The following is a 16848-nucleotide window of genomic DNA, read 5'->3' on the forward strand; positions in this document are numbered from 1 at the left end:
ACACAAAAATGCAATCCCACGAAAAATTGAGACATATTTGTTTGAAATTTCATTACCGAAAGTCGCATTCGTTACCTAATTACATTATGACTTAATTAATTAAATTTTAATACTCTGATGCTAGGTTATAGATGGCGCCATTTGAATCCAACTCTAGACTGACTTACATGGAGATAAATTGAAGTGCTTTAGTGAGCAATTTTGTCTGCTTTGTTGGAGTTTTGTAAAATTTAAAATTCAAAGAAAAAAAATTTGATCAATTTATTCTTTGGAGGTCTTTTAAAAATTTCGATAATTTTTCATTGAGTGTGTATGTTGTGTATGTGTGTGTGTGTGTGTGTGCGTGCGTGCGTACGTGCGTATGTTGTACGAAGCGTGTGCGTGCGTATGTTGTATGAAGCGTACAATCTGGAAAAACTTCCAATAAACTTTAGCTATTCCAAAAAACCTTAACAATAATAAAATAATAATGTTAATAATAATATTCATAAAACTGATCATTAAATCTTAAGTGGTTGTTACTTGTTTTAATTATTGTTCATCCCCTTCTTAAATTATTATATATATATTATACTATATATTACTAACAACAAAAGCATAATAAACAAAAACAATCACAAAAAGACGGATTGTGCTAAAAGCAACAACTACTACAGCAACAACAACTACAGCAACAACAACAATAATAATAACAACAACAACAACAATAGTAACAACAACGACAGTAACAACAGCATTTTTATTTTTTTATTTTTTTTCTGTTAACATGGTCCTTTTTAGTTAAGGCAAGGCACTGCTACAAACATTTCTTTACTTTTATGGGCTTTTTTCAAATAAAATATGAAAAAGAAAACTAGCCATAAAGATACAACGGTAAAACTAACAAGCCAATTAAACTTAGACTGGTACAATTTTATTCGAAACCGCAACATCAACAACAACTATTACTACTACTACTAATACTATTACTTAATAGTATTAGTATTGTAGTAGTAGTAGTAGTAGTAGTAGTATTACTTATTATTACTACTACTACTAATACTATTACTTAATAGTATTAGTATTGTAGTAGTAGTAGTAGTATTACTTATTATTACTACTACTACTATTTACTACTACTACCCCTACTACATCTTAAAATAAAAAATTACATTAAAAACAACAACTTCAGTTTCAGCAGCTACATTAATCACTAGCACAAGCATCATCAACAACAGTCAATTTATTTGATAAGTAAAACTGGACTGAAGTTTTTTTTCATGCTGAATGAATAAAATTTTCAATAAATCACATTCTTTATTAATTGTGATTAAAAATATTTCTTCCATGTTTTTTGCTCAGCTGGAATGGAATGGAATAAGTTATAGGCCTGAACTCAATGGCGTAGCTACAACTTTTGTCCGCCTGATTGCAATTTTTCTATTCCTGACCCTCCTCTCTCTTTTTCTCTCTCTCTTTCTCTATCTTTCTTACACTTTCTCTCTGTCTTGGTCTTGAATTTTTTAGCTGTTTTTTGCTTTTTTTTATCCATGCTTTATTCCTTTAACTCGCCATCTTATTGTTTTCATCCCTTTTTTCTTTATTCCTTACTTTTATCTATTTTTTTTTCTCTCATACTCTTCACCTAATCTCTTTCTTTTAATTTTTTTCTTTTACGCTCTCTAACTCATTCGTTTTCCCTTTCACTATCTCTTATTCACGTTTTCTTTTTAGGTTCTCTCTTTTCTTCTTTCATTCCTTACTCTTTTCTCCCATCTTATTTTTGTCTTTTCTCTCTCTTTCTCTCTCTCTTTCTCTCTCTCTCTCTCTCTTTCTTACATTTTTCTCTTTCTTCCTTTCCGTCTTACATGTCCTCTATTTTTCATAAGTTTTTTCAAAATTGTTTTCCTCTTTCCAACTGGCTGAAATGAATTAATTTTATCTTTAAAAACACTTTTTGTCGAATCAGCGTAACTCTCTGATATTATTTCGATTGAATTTTTTAGCTGTTTTCAACTTTCATTTATTCTTTTATTTATTTATTGCCATTATTAATAATTATATTTTATATATTTATATATTATTTTTATTCTACATCTAATTATTATTATTATTATTATTATTATTATTATTATTATTATTATTATTATTATTATTATTAACAACACTTTCAAAAATACCAGACTCTTATGTGCCTTGTTTTCGTGTTAGGATGAAAAAAAAACATCTACTCGAAGTTTTTGGTTTTTATTTTATTATTTCTTTCTCGTCTTCGCCTTAAGCCGGCCATCTTTTATCCCCTTCCTGTTATGAAAAATAAAATCAAAAAGTCAAAAAATAAATAATTGAAATAATAATAAAAATAAAATGCAGTATAAGAACGAACGAAATTTTTATAAATGAACTTAAAAAATGCGTAGATTAAATAACGATTGCAAATAAAATATTATTATTAAAATTAAAACCTCTTAAACAAAAAGTTTGAATCATTATAAGAAAAAAGAGTAGGTAGAAGAGAGAGAAAAAAGGAGAGGGGAGGGGGAAGAGGGAGAAATTCAAATTTTTATGATGAACAGACAAGAGGAAGAGGAATACAATAAGTTATTGCAATGGGCTGTCCGGAGATTAGAGTGAGAATCACCATCGAGATCGTCATCATCAGTACCACCATCAGTATCATCACCATCATCAATATCATCATCATCATCACCGTCATAAACATCCTCGTCAATACCATTATCATGCCTGTATGTACGTTGCTTTTTAAATTTTTTATTATAATAATTATATTATAATATTATTATTATAATTATTATATTATATTACTATTGTACTTTTATTATTAGCGTATTTGTAAGCGCCCTTAAAAAGCGCCTCCAGCTCTCTACAAAATTAAATAACTGACAACGCAAGATCACGAAGGTCCCTAGGCAAACCATTCCAGACAGCAGGACCCATTAGGGAAACCATCCTACGACAAATAGCCAAGTTTGTGTCAGGTACAAATAGCAAACCCGACAGGTCTAGTGGTAATGTAGACTATTGCAATAGTGAAATTTGAGTGGATAAACAACTGCACATGGCATTGAAAAGTATGTCTGTTTAAAGATCGTTCGATGAATCTAAGCCTACGCAGCTGTCCAGAGCATTCTTTCGAAACTGTTCTAGTGTAAATGTTAAAAGACGTGTTACTATCAAAAACAAATCCCAGGTTGCGTGCAGATGTGCAAAATTCAACGTCACAATCACCAAGTCTTAGAGACTCAATGTTTATATTTTCCAATTCCAGCCTAGTGACAACCGGTAAAATAGTAATTTATGATTAATGCTATTTAAGCCTATTTGTTACCATGCATCCATTAATTCCCACATGTATGTATGTGTGCGTGTGGATAGATAGTTGTGTTCATGTGTATGTTCATGTGTATGTTCATGTGTATGAGCAGAACATACATAAATATAGAGTAATGTACTGATGAATTAATCTGCTTCCGAGTGTTATTGTTTGTATAATTACGTGTAAATAAAATGGATAATTGGATACAATATCATTTTCGTATCTAAGTAAATGTATCATCAAAATTATCATCATAATCGTGACCGTCATTATCACCATCATCATCGTTATCATCCTTCTCCTCATCATTATCATCATCATCACCATCATTGGCATCATATAAATCATCATTATTACACTCATCATTATCATCATCATTATCATCATCATCATCACCATCATCATCACCATCAAAAGCTACATCACCATCATCAGTATCTAGATCATCATCATCGTTCCCATCATATCGTCATCATTATTTTGATTGAGCGTCATCATCGCCATGTACAGTTACATCATCATCATCATCATCACCACCACCACCATCATCATCATCATTATCTTGATTGAGCATCATCATCACTATCTACATTTACATCATCATCATCACCATCAACAGTTACATCATCATCATCCTTAAGATTATCATCATCATCATCGTCTTATATCGTCATCATCATAATTACACCGTATATCATCATTATAGTTATCGCTAGGTAGGAGCTTCATTGTTTATTGCTCGTCTTTTCATCTCTACCACTGACGTCATCGTCGTCACCATCGTCAGAAGTCTTATTACTAGGATCATCATCATCATCCACATCATCGTTAGGATCATCATCATCATCGTTTTGGATCATCATCATCCTCATCATCATTATCGCCATCATCAACTTTGCTTTAAAACCCGATTTTTTTAAAAAGAATGTAAAGCGAACATCACTGACTATAGACTCATTTCTCTCCTATGGCCTCTATCGAAATTAATAAAAAAAATAATTCATGACTGAATTTATTCTTTCTCTGAGATTGATTAGGTTATCAGTGACATTCAGTACGGTTTTCAACCGGGACACTCAGCTGAACTGGCCGTACTTGACTACGTTCATCGTTTGCTATCTAAACAACCCAACGGCAAAAATACACTCATTCGGCTTGTTTCTAGATCTCTTAAAGACTTTTTATTTGATTAACCACGATATCCTTGATAAATAGTAGTTTTTAATTTTGCACCATTCCAATCAAAAACATTGTTGTAAAAAAAATTAGTGAATTAATGTGGTTGACATTTTTTTTTAAATTGAAAAACTTTTCAGACCAATTTTGAGCCCCACCCCTCTCTACATTACAAATTACAGGGTGACCAACCTGCCTTCATCTCTCTGGCATCATGAGATAGTTGCCAGCTTCCAATCAAAGTCATTTAGTTGTTTGGCGTTCCTTGCAGTTTTCTTTACATAGACAAAAGCAATGTTTTAATTTTATCTACTGACATTTAGAATGAATTATGTATTTGTTATATTAAAAATTTTAATTCTCGAAATTTGTAGTCGCATTTGAAAAAATTTTTAGCAACATTTTTTGGTAACAGCTCACGGCGATATTAACGCTTCTAAATTCTACCCACGATCGTGAAGCGATATATGAATCACAAAACATAGTAGAATATGACAGTTTATATCATTATGATAAATATGTTAAGTTTGAAAATTTTCAATTTTTTCATTTTCATACAATGCCCGCCACATTAACGATCTATATAAATGTTGTCATTAGCATTACAGCCAACTTAACATTACCACCTCGACCATAACATCATTTTAACAACATCAACACCATTAATAACATCAACAACAACATCCTTAGTAACATCATCATTGAAGGAAATCATTAGAAATGACGTCATCACTACGTCGTCATCTTCATGATGATGAAATTTTTAAAAAATGGTATTGTATTTTATGATTTATATGGCGCTTTCCTGGGGTCAATTGAATTCAGAAACAACATTGAAGTATCCCGGAACAACACACAAACAACAACAAAAACGCCAGCAATGCCAACAACGATATCATATCATCATTAACAACGTTTGACATTAAAATAAACAATAACAACAACATTAGCAACAACATCAACAACAACAACATCAACGACATCAATAACAACAACAACAACATCAACAAAATCGTCATCACTCTCCTTATCACCATCGCCATCATCATCTTTCCATCTCGATATCATCTCGGTAAATTTATAAAAGGCTGGACTCTTTAAATATTCGATATTCAATATCGGCATATTACCATCCTCATGTCCATTAATCATCCTATCATCTGAAGAAGAGTATGCATGCATGCACACATACCTGCATGCATACATACATACATACATATATACATACATACATACATACATACATACATACATACATACATACATACATACATACATACATACATACATACATACATACATACATACATACATAAATACATACATACATACATGCATGCATACATACATACATACATACATGCATGCATACATACATACATACATACATACATACATACATACATACATATCTTCATTGACCAAAAAATCCGCAATTAGCAAGCAGCAAAGAATTGCAACATCATCACCGACCAGAAAAATATTATTGAAAGACATTACAAGCAAAGAGAATGAACAGCTGAACGAAGATATATTAAATGGACAGGACAGAGCAGATTAAGAGCACTTTGCACACACAGAAAGTTGTAAAACCTTGAAATATCCCCATATATTATATAAGCACGCTTCACCATGAACAACAACGATTTTCTTATTAATTTTTATAAACTGGATAATTACTGTTAGTGTTGAAAAGCTCAACCGTAAACTTTCAAAAGCTAAAAATTTTGTAGATTTTATCAAATATTAATACATATATATGTATACATCATATTCATGCACACACAAACACACACAAACACACACACATATATATATATATATATGTATAGTTATATATATAATATATATATATAGATGCATATATACGTTTAATAGTTTTTTTTTATTCCCATGATCAGACATCCATCCCTATCTTTATTTATGGCCACCTCCGGAAATCCCACGTGATCACGTGAGGTCTATGGTCCAATGAGGACGCTCGCTGGTGAGGAGTGCAATCTTGATAATGATGGCGATGGTTGTTATGAAGCTATGATGGCGATTTTGTTGTATGCAACGATGTTGATGACGTCATGTGATGATGATGATGATGATGATGTGACGTAACGCAGAAGCTTCAACGATGGTGATGATGTTGATGGAAACGACTCCATCTTCTCTTGCCATTCCGATCTTTTCACCCTGCAAAATACATTACCAGGTAGGCTCGAGGTCCCTACTTGTTGGACCTCCCAACACAAGAAATTGGAAGTGTTGACAGAACAAAATCAAAAAGATTGATTTAGTCTCATTGTTGTTAAACACAAAATGAACAAAAACCAGTTGAACGTAAAATGGATGAACGACTTGAAAGACAAACAAACATTCACAAACTCAACAGAAACCACAAAACATTCTGAAAGTTGGATTAAAACAAGTAAACGAATCCTTTAAAAAATTTGAAAGCAAAAATACAAAGCAGAGAATAATTAATTAACAGTTAATCAAAATGAAAAAATTTTTTAAACTAAATTATGGATAAACTTTTTAAATAAACCAAGCGAAAATAAGTAATTTTTACATCGTTTTGTAAAGCCACAAAGGTGAACTGAAACAGAGAGAACAAAATTTACTAGAACAATGATAACAATGATAAGAACGTTGTTAATAATGATGGCATTATCATCAGATCAGGGTGCTGATGGTCTTTTGATATCAACAATAAATAGAGATGATGAAAATGACACTGCGATTGTGACGAAGACAGTGATGACGACAAAACAACCGTCACAGAAACGCTGGTACATGTTATGGATAATTTCGAAGGTTACGATGGTAACGATACTGAACTGAAAAACGTTGTGATGATAATGATGCTGATATCCTGATGATGGTGATGATGATGACGACGACGATGATGATGATGGCATAACAATCATGGAAATAATGACGTCACACGGAAATGTATGCAGATGCACTCGCCACATGCATGCCTCAACCAATTAAAACTTTCCAACGAGCACTCGAATTAATTTCTCATCTCTCCTTTTTATGACCTTTTTTTCTTTTTCTTCTTTTTTTCTATTTTTTCTCTGTTTTGATGCTAGTTTTTATTACATTTATTTTTCTTTCTCTCTCTCTCCTTCTGACTCTCTTTCTTTGTTTTTGAGATGTTTTGTTTATATAATTTTATCATTCGTATTTTATTTATTTTATAAAGATCCTCTTTTTTGCTCATTTTTTGTTTACATTCACTTGTGCCAACTTCGTTCTTCTTCTTTTCACGTTTATATCTGTTTTTTTTTAATTAATTATCTAATTAATTCATTCATTCAATCGTTTTTTAATCATTCTTTCGTTCATTCATTCATTTATTCCTTCATTCATTCATTCACTCATTCATTCATTTATTCAATCGTCCATTCATTCACACGTTCAATCATACATTGGCTTGACTAATGATGTGGATTTTTATTTGATTTGAAAATTTACATGCGGCGAACTGAGCGTGTACTGTTTATGCGTTAGTGCGCACGTGTGTATGTGCGTGTCTGTGTGTCTGTGTGCGTGTGTGCGTGCGAATGTACGTGTGTGTATTTGCGTGTGTGTGCGGGTGGTATGCTATTTGTTGTAAAAAAAATATTTATTGGTACTCTCAAGTAAAATGTTGGAAGAATTTTTTACATATATAAGTAACAAAGATAAAAATAGTCGTAATAACAATTGTAATATTAGCAACAGTAGTAGTAGTAATAGTAGTAGTAGTAGTAGCAGCAGTAGTAGTAGTAGTAGTAGTAGTAGTAGTAGTAGTAGTAGTAGTAGCAGCAGCAGTGGCGGTGGCGGTAGTTGTTTCGGTTTATATAATACTGGCTGATTTCACGCAACTTTTTCGTGTTGGAAAAAGATGATTTGGTACGTTTGAGTCTGTGATTATCAAGATGATGATGGTGATTATGGTGGTAAAGTTTGTGATGAGGATGATGATGATGATGACGATGATGGTGACGACGTAAATGATGTTCATGATGCTAGCAGTATCGTCATGCCTTGATAGATGATAGATGGCTTGGATAGTGATCTTCCAATCATTTGTAATAATTTCTTTGCGATGAAAAATATTTAATAACAGCATCACCAAAACCATGAAAAATTTTACAAATCATAATTAACAACATCAACAATACCGGCTATTAAAATCCGGACAGAGAATTCGCCAGAACTAATAAATGGAAAAAAAAGCAAATTCATTACCAAAGAACATTGACAGCAAAGTAAAACAAAAGCTACACCAACATAAACAATGTCACGCACACACGACGCCGCAAAAAATATCTCTCAGAAAAATACGAACTACACAGCCATGAACGCAAAAAAAGCACACAGACTCAAACACAACCACACACTCTGCATAAACACGCACGTAATGTTACGCGCAAACACACACACACGCACACAGACACGCACGCACCGACAGACACAGACCAACACACACACATAGACACGCACGCACACACGTACAAATGCAGTCAGGCAATCTCAGTCATAACATCCAGCAAATGCACATTTTATTAGACGCGCTGACGTTTAACAAGCAATTTTTGTGGCTACCACACGCCAACGACAAACTCCCCGCTAAACGTCGTTTTATTAATCTTTCATCAATCTATTGGCGTGTTAGTGTGTGTGTGTGTGTACGTGTGTATATGTGTGCGTACATGTGTGTGTATGTACATGTTTGTGTATGTAAATGAGTGTGTGTGTACATGAGTGTGTGTGTACGTATGTGTGTGTGTATGCTGAATGAAAGGAAATTGTTTTTAGCAGCATCAATTTTCTGAGACTTAAATGTAACGGGGCTGGCTGGCAGCGGTGAAACTTAAAAAACTCATTCCCACATCCAATAATTTCCTAGGCGTCGGAAGAATATTTGATGAGTGAAAAAAAATGAATTAAAAATAAATTAAATGAATGAATGAATGTAGTTTTAAAATGAAAGAATTAAGTGGATTTTTTTTACAAATTGGTTAAAAGATAATTTTTCAGCATTTTAGAGATTGATTGATCGAAAAATGATGAAATAAATGAAAGAAAAAATAGTCATTATATAATTGAATGTTTAGGAAATGTATACATTTATATAAAAATATATAAAATATACCTATTTAAATGTATATGTGTTTGTGTGTATGTGTTTTTGTGCATGTATGTATGCATGTATGTATGTACTATTATTATTATTGTTGTTACATTTATATAGCGCCAGTTTAAAAAAAGCACTTCAATATATTAAATGCTATTAAGAGCTGAACAGATAGGTTTGTGTTTTGATAGGTTTCATCTGAATTTTGCACCATCCAAACATCTGCGTCGGACCACCGATTGGCGAGTCGACCTGCAATCGATCCAAGTATCTCAGGCACAGTTTTTGCTACAATCTGGATATCACCTGCATAAGCAAAACTCTTAAAACCGTATCTGTCAATAATTTCAAACACATCCGTAGTGTGCAGAAGAAACAAAATAGGACCAAGAACGGACTCCTGCGGTACACCGTATTCCTGAGATATTCCTTGGAAGAAAGTACGTCATTAAAAAACAGCTGCTGGGAACTCCCACTAAGGTAGGATTTAAACAAATCCTAGACCAACGTCATGATCGACGAAATCAAATGCTCCACTCCTGTCGAATAAAGCCACAACAGATATATTTTTAGAATCAGATGACTCACACAGAACACAGCCAACTGCGAAAATGTATGTATGTGTACATACATACGTACGTATGTATGTATTCAATAATGAGTTTATTCAGCAAAAAGCTAGGAGGTATGTATGTATGTGTGTTTGTGTGTGTGTGTATATGTGTTTGTATGGATGTGTGTGCATGTGAGTGTTTGATTGATTGATGTTGATTGAATGTCCAAAAGTATTTCATAATAGAATTGATATTAGGAAGCATTGTCTACATGACAACGGATCGTTCACAAGCAAAAATGCCCTACATAGGAAACAAAAATTTAATATAGCAAAAAAATAATTATGTTTATTCACAAATAATAATAATAATAATAATAACAATAAAATAATAACAATAATGAGAATGGCCTTTTATTTGCACCATGAAATAAAACGTACATTTAAAAGAAAGAATCATTAAAATTTAATGGTTATTAAATTTACTATGAGTTAATAATGCAGTGAGTAAAATATAATCACTAAAATTTATACAATAACAAAATGGATAGTTAATGTTGATGAAACTTTTTACTCGTTGCCTCGAGCAAGCACGAAAAAGTTTAAAAGCAGCAAAGAATGTTATAGATTTAATAATTCACAGTAGATATTGTCAACTTATTTACAAACGAATCTGACCATATTGTGTTAATTAATTGTAAATTAAATTTATTAAAAAGCCCTTTTGGAAATATTTCAAATGTTTTAAGAATTATTTTGTAATGTTTAAAATTGTCTTTGAAGTTGGCCTTGAGCTTGTCTTTGTATTTGTTGATTTTATACTCTTCCGACTTGGCCAAGTTTGTCTCGGATATCGGGAGTAGTATTTCTTCAACGTCTATGCCAGCGTAGATGACCCACTCCAGTCGTTTTTGTAGTTGACAACTAGCGCTAGAATCTTGTTGTGTCTTCCAATGTAGCGAGTCAGTGCTGAAATTGATCCACAGTTGGATAAGACATGTTTATTCGTCTGGCTGGCTTTGCAGAGAGGGTAAAGTTGGTTATTCATTTCACCCCATCTAAGAAGATGAGTGTTAGTCGGCTGCTGTTGTATGAGATATTTTCTAGTACATAATAATAATAATAATAATAATGATGATAAAAATAATAATAATAACAAAGCTATCAAGAGTTGTGTATGTCAACTGAAATAGTCCATATTTACGTAATCAGATATTCCAAAAGTATCTCATCACTATTTTTACAGTAACATTGATCAGCACTTTGTCATTTTTTAGTACTGATGGGTTGGTTAAGGTTATTGGATTACTTTTACTGGTCAGTAATTAGTTAGAGTAATTAGTTGCTCTTAGAAAAAAGTAACGCCACAAACAGCTGTGTATGTGCGTGTGTATGTGTGTATGTGAGACATTATCAGTAATTGGCCATTGAAAAATAATTAAATAGTAAAATTTTCAAAAATTAAAATATCAAATGAAAAAATTAAATAAAAAATGAATCATAAAAAAATAAATAAAAATTTAAAGAGCAAAAAAACTCTGAAAGAACCGACCGAGCGATAGTTGACAAGTAACAAAATGTAAATTTAAATGAAGCAGAAAGGCCAAGGTCACCAAGCCAGTCTCTATGGTATACAAAACTATACTGTAAATGTTTTGTTTTGTATGTCTCTTTGTATGTTTGTGTTTGTTTGTCTATGCTTGTGAGTGTGTGTGTGTGTGTGTGTGTGTAGTGTGGTGTGGTGTGTGTAATGTGGGTGAATTTTTATATTTTTTGTTTCATTGTATGCTTATACCGTATTTTTTGTTGTTCGTTTCAGTTTTGTATGTTTATTCTGCATATTGTGTGATTGTTCGTGTGTGCGTGCGTGTGTGCGCGTGTGCGTTTGCGTGCGTGTGCTTCAACTCTCCAAGACACCAGTGAAATGTCATTAAACCTCAGAATTATTCTCTTTTCAACAGTCATCATAATTATCATAACCATCATCTTTATCATATTATCCGCCATTATTAGTCATCATCGTCATTATTATCATCGTCAGAATTAAAAACCATATTTTTTTAAATTCTCAAGTTAATAACTTCTTTTTTTCGCTAATTTCCGTTCATTTCCTCGCTATCTCTAACACGGAACCTTCCTTATGATCCTCTTTTGTGGTCTGGTTGGGAGGAGGCAATCCGGCTTTCTTCTGGATCCGCCACTGCTTCTCATCACCACCATCGTCTTAACCATCCTCGTTGTTGTCATTCTCACTCCATAAGGATTTCGGGCGGAACTTGAAAAAATTCACACATAAGCCGTAAAAATTTTACAATCGGGGTTCAACGTGTTTTAGTACCTCTTAAAATTCTTATTACCGTTCGCAATTATTGTTTTTGCGTTACATAATTTATTATTATTATGAATGTTGTTATTATTGTTGTTGTTACTGTTATTGTTGTTATTGCTTTTTAATACTACCATAATTATACTCTTTCTACAGCCACTAACACTGCTTATTACTACTGCTACTACTACTACTACTACTACTGCTGCTGCTGCTGCTGCTGCTGCTGCTGCTACTGTTGCTACTGCTATAGCTACAACTTTTAATAATGTTTATGATGACGATAATAATAACAATAATAGTACTACCACAATTATAATTATTATCACTAATTTTATTCATATAACTATCATTATATTTACAATGAAGTTTATCGCAAGAATTTAATTAGGAAGAATGATATTAAGCAATCCCGGAGCACTGAATCACTCATGCACTCAGTTCGCATCCATCAGTCAATTTATTGTTAATCATTCACTCATTTATTTATTTATTAAATCATTTAATAGTTTGAAACATCTAACCTTTATTAATTAATCCTCTTATTTGTTCACTTTGGTGTTCAACTACTCATTCATACATTTATTCATTCGTTTGTTCTTCCATTATTCAATCGTTCGTTCATCCATGTATCCATGCATTTATTAATTTATCTATCCATCCATTTATTCATCCTTCCGTTTATTTAATTGTCCATCCATCCATTCATCCATCCATCCATCCATCCATCCATCCATCCATCCATCCATCCATCCATCCATCCATCCATCCATCCATCCATCCATCCATCCATCCATCCATCCATCCATTCATTCATTCAGCCAGCCATTCATTCATTCATTCATTCATTTCCATCCATCCATTCATTCATCCATCCGTTCATTTATCCATCCATCCATTTATCTTTCCATCCATCTATCCACCAGCTCAGACAACGTCAAATATGCCACGGACACGAAAACGAAATCCGCCTGGAATCCGGATGTCCAGGAAGCCGGAAGCACCACGTGACCTTCTACTTCCGGGACCAAGGATGCGTTCCTGAGGATCTCTATATGTACACAACGCAAACACTCGTCTGCCTCGCGAGATGGCGCGAAAAAAGTTGCGTTTCTGTTTGTCTAGATGTGTTGACTGTGTTTGCGTTCGTGGTCTTGCGTGTGTGTTGTATTTGTTTGTGATCATGTGTGGTTTTGTGTGTGTTGTGTATGTACGGTTTTTGGTGTCTATCATGATTTCATGTTTTTGTATCTCTTTGTCTGCACGTGAGCATGTTTGTATTTTTTTCAATTTGAGAACATTTTTGTGAAATATTTGTTGTTAGTTTTTTGCATGGTGGGTTTCATCCAATGTTTGTTGTGTCTGTTTAAATTCGCTAGTGCTATTTTCAGGTTGTATTTTTATTTTTTCATTGGGTATTTTTGTATCTTCATGTTGTTATATGTGCTGGTGTATCTTGCTAGCGATAAATGTTGGTTTCATTCTTGCAGTTTAATTTTATGTTCATTTGATTGCGTGCTAGCATGCAAGTCTATTTTATATGTGTGTGTATTTATGTATGTGTTTATGAATATGTATGTATGTGTGCGTATGTATGTGTGTGTGAATAAATGTATGTTTGTGTGTGTGTATGTATGTGTGTGTATGTATGTATGTGTGTGCGTGTATGTATCAATGAATACAAACGTACGTATGCATTTCGGATGCAAATTTTTCTGACATGTCATAAGTCGTGCGGTTTTTTGTTTGCGAGCATTTGTTTGCGTGGCCTTATGTTGCACAGTAGAAAAATATTCATTTGTATGTGTGTGTCCGTGTGTATGTTTGTTTGTATGTATGTTTGTATCCCGTTGTGTGTTTTAAACTCTTTGTATGTTTCCATGAATATATCTTCGTTTCTTTAATGAATGCATGTAGGCGTGTATGCTCGCCTAGTTATTATTTCAATTTAAATCTTAAAGAGTTTTTTTTTCTTTTGCTGAAATTCTGCCCACAAATTTTTTTTACACGTTAATTTGCTCGTATTTTTTAAATTTCTTTTTTACTCAGAATAAATTAATTTTCCAGCGCATTCGAATTTATAAAAGTGAACGAGAATAAAAGCAAATATCAGCTTTAAATAATCGTAAAAGAGCGCTACACGCACACACATACATATACATATACACACGCACACACGTGTGTATATATATTCATCACGTCTTTATATCTATCTCAACTACACTCGATCTTTCACTCAATCTTTCACTCACTCACTCACTCATTCATTTACTCCCTCACTCACTCACTCTTACTTACTCACTCTTACTTACTCACTCACTCATTTTCACTAGCTCACTCTTACTCACTCATTCACCAGATTTCACTCACTAACTCTTACTCACTCACTCATTCACCAGATTTCACATTCGTTCTATTGAAGCATGACCTGTTCCAATATGCCTGGGTCCTGAGGTTTCAAGAGGCCTTCCTGGCTGATGATAACCATCATCACCTCCACCACCATCCCCATCAGTATCATCATCATCATCAACTTCGTCGTCGTCGTCGTCAACTATCAGATACAAGTTATGATAGCGATCAATATCATGATCCCATGGTCGACAATGATGATGATGATCACGATGATCACGATGATCACGATGATGATTATCAAAATGATGATGACGTCATCAATTGTGATGTGAGAGGCAGTGATGAAACTGACATCAACAACGCTAGCAGCAACAATGACGACGAGAATGGCGATGACGACGAAGATGCTGCAGGTTACATCAATAACATCTCCACTAACACTGACATTAAAGCCGGCAGTGACGACGTCAATGGAAAGATGAAAAAACTCGGACGAGAAGATATGTCCAGCCAAGAGAGAAACAAAATTGCAAACATTACGACAACAACAACAACCACAACAGCATCAACCACAATGCCCACAGCCACAACAACAGCAACAACAACAGCAGCAAAAACAACAATAATATTAATAACATTAATCATAACCATAATAGTAACCAGGCCAGAAACAATAATAATAATAACAACAACAACAACAATAACAACAACAACAACAACAATAATAACGACAACAACAACAACAACAACAAAACCATCGCCAATAAAAGTTTTAATAAATCTGCTAAGCACATTACTAATAACACCAACACGAATAACAATAACAACAATAACAATAATAATAACAGTAACAATAATAGAAAAGTTTTAAATAGTAATATCAAATATAACGACAAACCCAACAAAATAAACACACAAGTCAATGACAACAAAATCTCCAACAACTATAACACCAACATCGTCAACAATAACAACAACAACAACAACAACACCAATAATAATAATAATAATAATAATAATAATAATGATAATAATAATATCAACAATAGTATCAACAGCAATAACATTAACAACAACAACAGCAACCAAATCAACAACAACAATTATAACAAACTTAACAACTCAAGTACTAACTACGCTAAAAGAAGTCGTCGTGATAAACAATTCAACAACACAAATAACATCATAAACAACAGCAAAAGCATCACCATAAACAACATTAACAACAACAACAAACAATACAACATCAATAAGAACAAAATAAACAAGCCCAACAAAACTAATAAGTCTTTTGGTAGCAACAAAAATGACATCAAACACACTTACAACAGCATTAAACGCAACAACAAAGCTACAAACAACAACAGCAACAATCGCTACCACCATTACCACGATAACTACAATTTCACCCTCTTCAAAGACTTGGTGGCCGATGCCTCCCCCCACCAGATTGTCCAGTCGTTTAACTTCATTGAGGTGCATGCCACAAGATCAAACGATCATCATTATCATCATCGTTATAGCGACGATCCTGATTATGATAACGGTGATGGTGATGATGATGATGGTGGTGATGATGATGATGATGATGACGGCTATGAATACGGCGTTCTGAAACGATATTTTATCAATAATAATGCCAATAAAAATGCCGGATTGGAAATGATGACGAAGAAAGAAAAACAGTCGTACAACAGCAACAAAAACCACAACAACAAAAAACACAACAACAGGAACAACAACAACACAAACAGAAACAACAACAACAACAACATGAACGAATACCCATGCCGAGAGTATTGCGCCGAAAAATATCGCGAGAACTGCTCCAACGCAACAACAACAACACCTAAAACAACAAATTTTGAAACGACTAAAGCAAAGCAAACAGCAACAAAATCAAAACAAACAACAAAAAACTCAAAACAAACCGCAACAACAGCAGCAGCAACAACAACAACAAACCCTCGGCACAGCTGCAACGACCGCTGTCAAAATGC

General features: G+C 33.4%; 2 protein-coding genes across 2 annotated transcripts; both read left to right on the forward strand.

The window, feature by feature from the left end:
• Positions 1 to 6802: 6802 nt before the first annotated feature.
• On the forward strand, positions 6803 to 9412 carry HELRODRAFT_182248 (hypothetical protein; the record flags this gene model as incomplete). Its single annotated transcript, XM_009032553.1, has 5 exons — positions 6803 to 6896; positions 7164 to 7300; positions 8814 to 8894; positions 9001 to 9112; positions 9387 to 9412. The coding sequence occupies 5 exons, from the start codon at positions 6803 to 6805 to the stop codon at positions 9410 to 9412; spliced, it is 450 nt and encodes a 149-aa protein (XP_009030801.1).
• A 5677-nt stretch (positions 9413 to 15089) lies between these two features.
• HELRODRAFT_182249 (hypothetical protein) lies at positions 15090 to 16701 on the forward strand (the record flags this gene model as incomplete). The annotated part of the gene is made up of 3 exons (XM_009032554.1): positions 15090 to 15352; positions 15412 to 16324; positions 16582 to 16701. The coding sequence occupies 3 exons, from the start codon at positions 15090 to 15092 to the stop codon at positions 16699 to 16701; spliced, it is 1296 nt and encodes a 431-aa protein (XP_009030802.1).
• Between the last annotated feature and the right edge of the window lie 147 nt (positions 16702 to 16848).

Source organism: Helobdella robusta (genome assembly GCF_000326865.2).
Source record: "Helobdella robusta unplaced genomic scaffold HELROscaffold_83, whole genome shotgun sequence".
NCBI lineage: Eukaryota > Metazoa > Annelida > Clitellata > Rhynchobdellida > Glossiphoniidae > Helobdella > Helobdella robusta.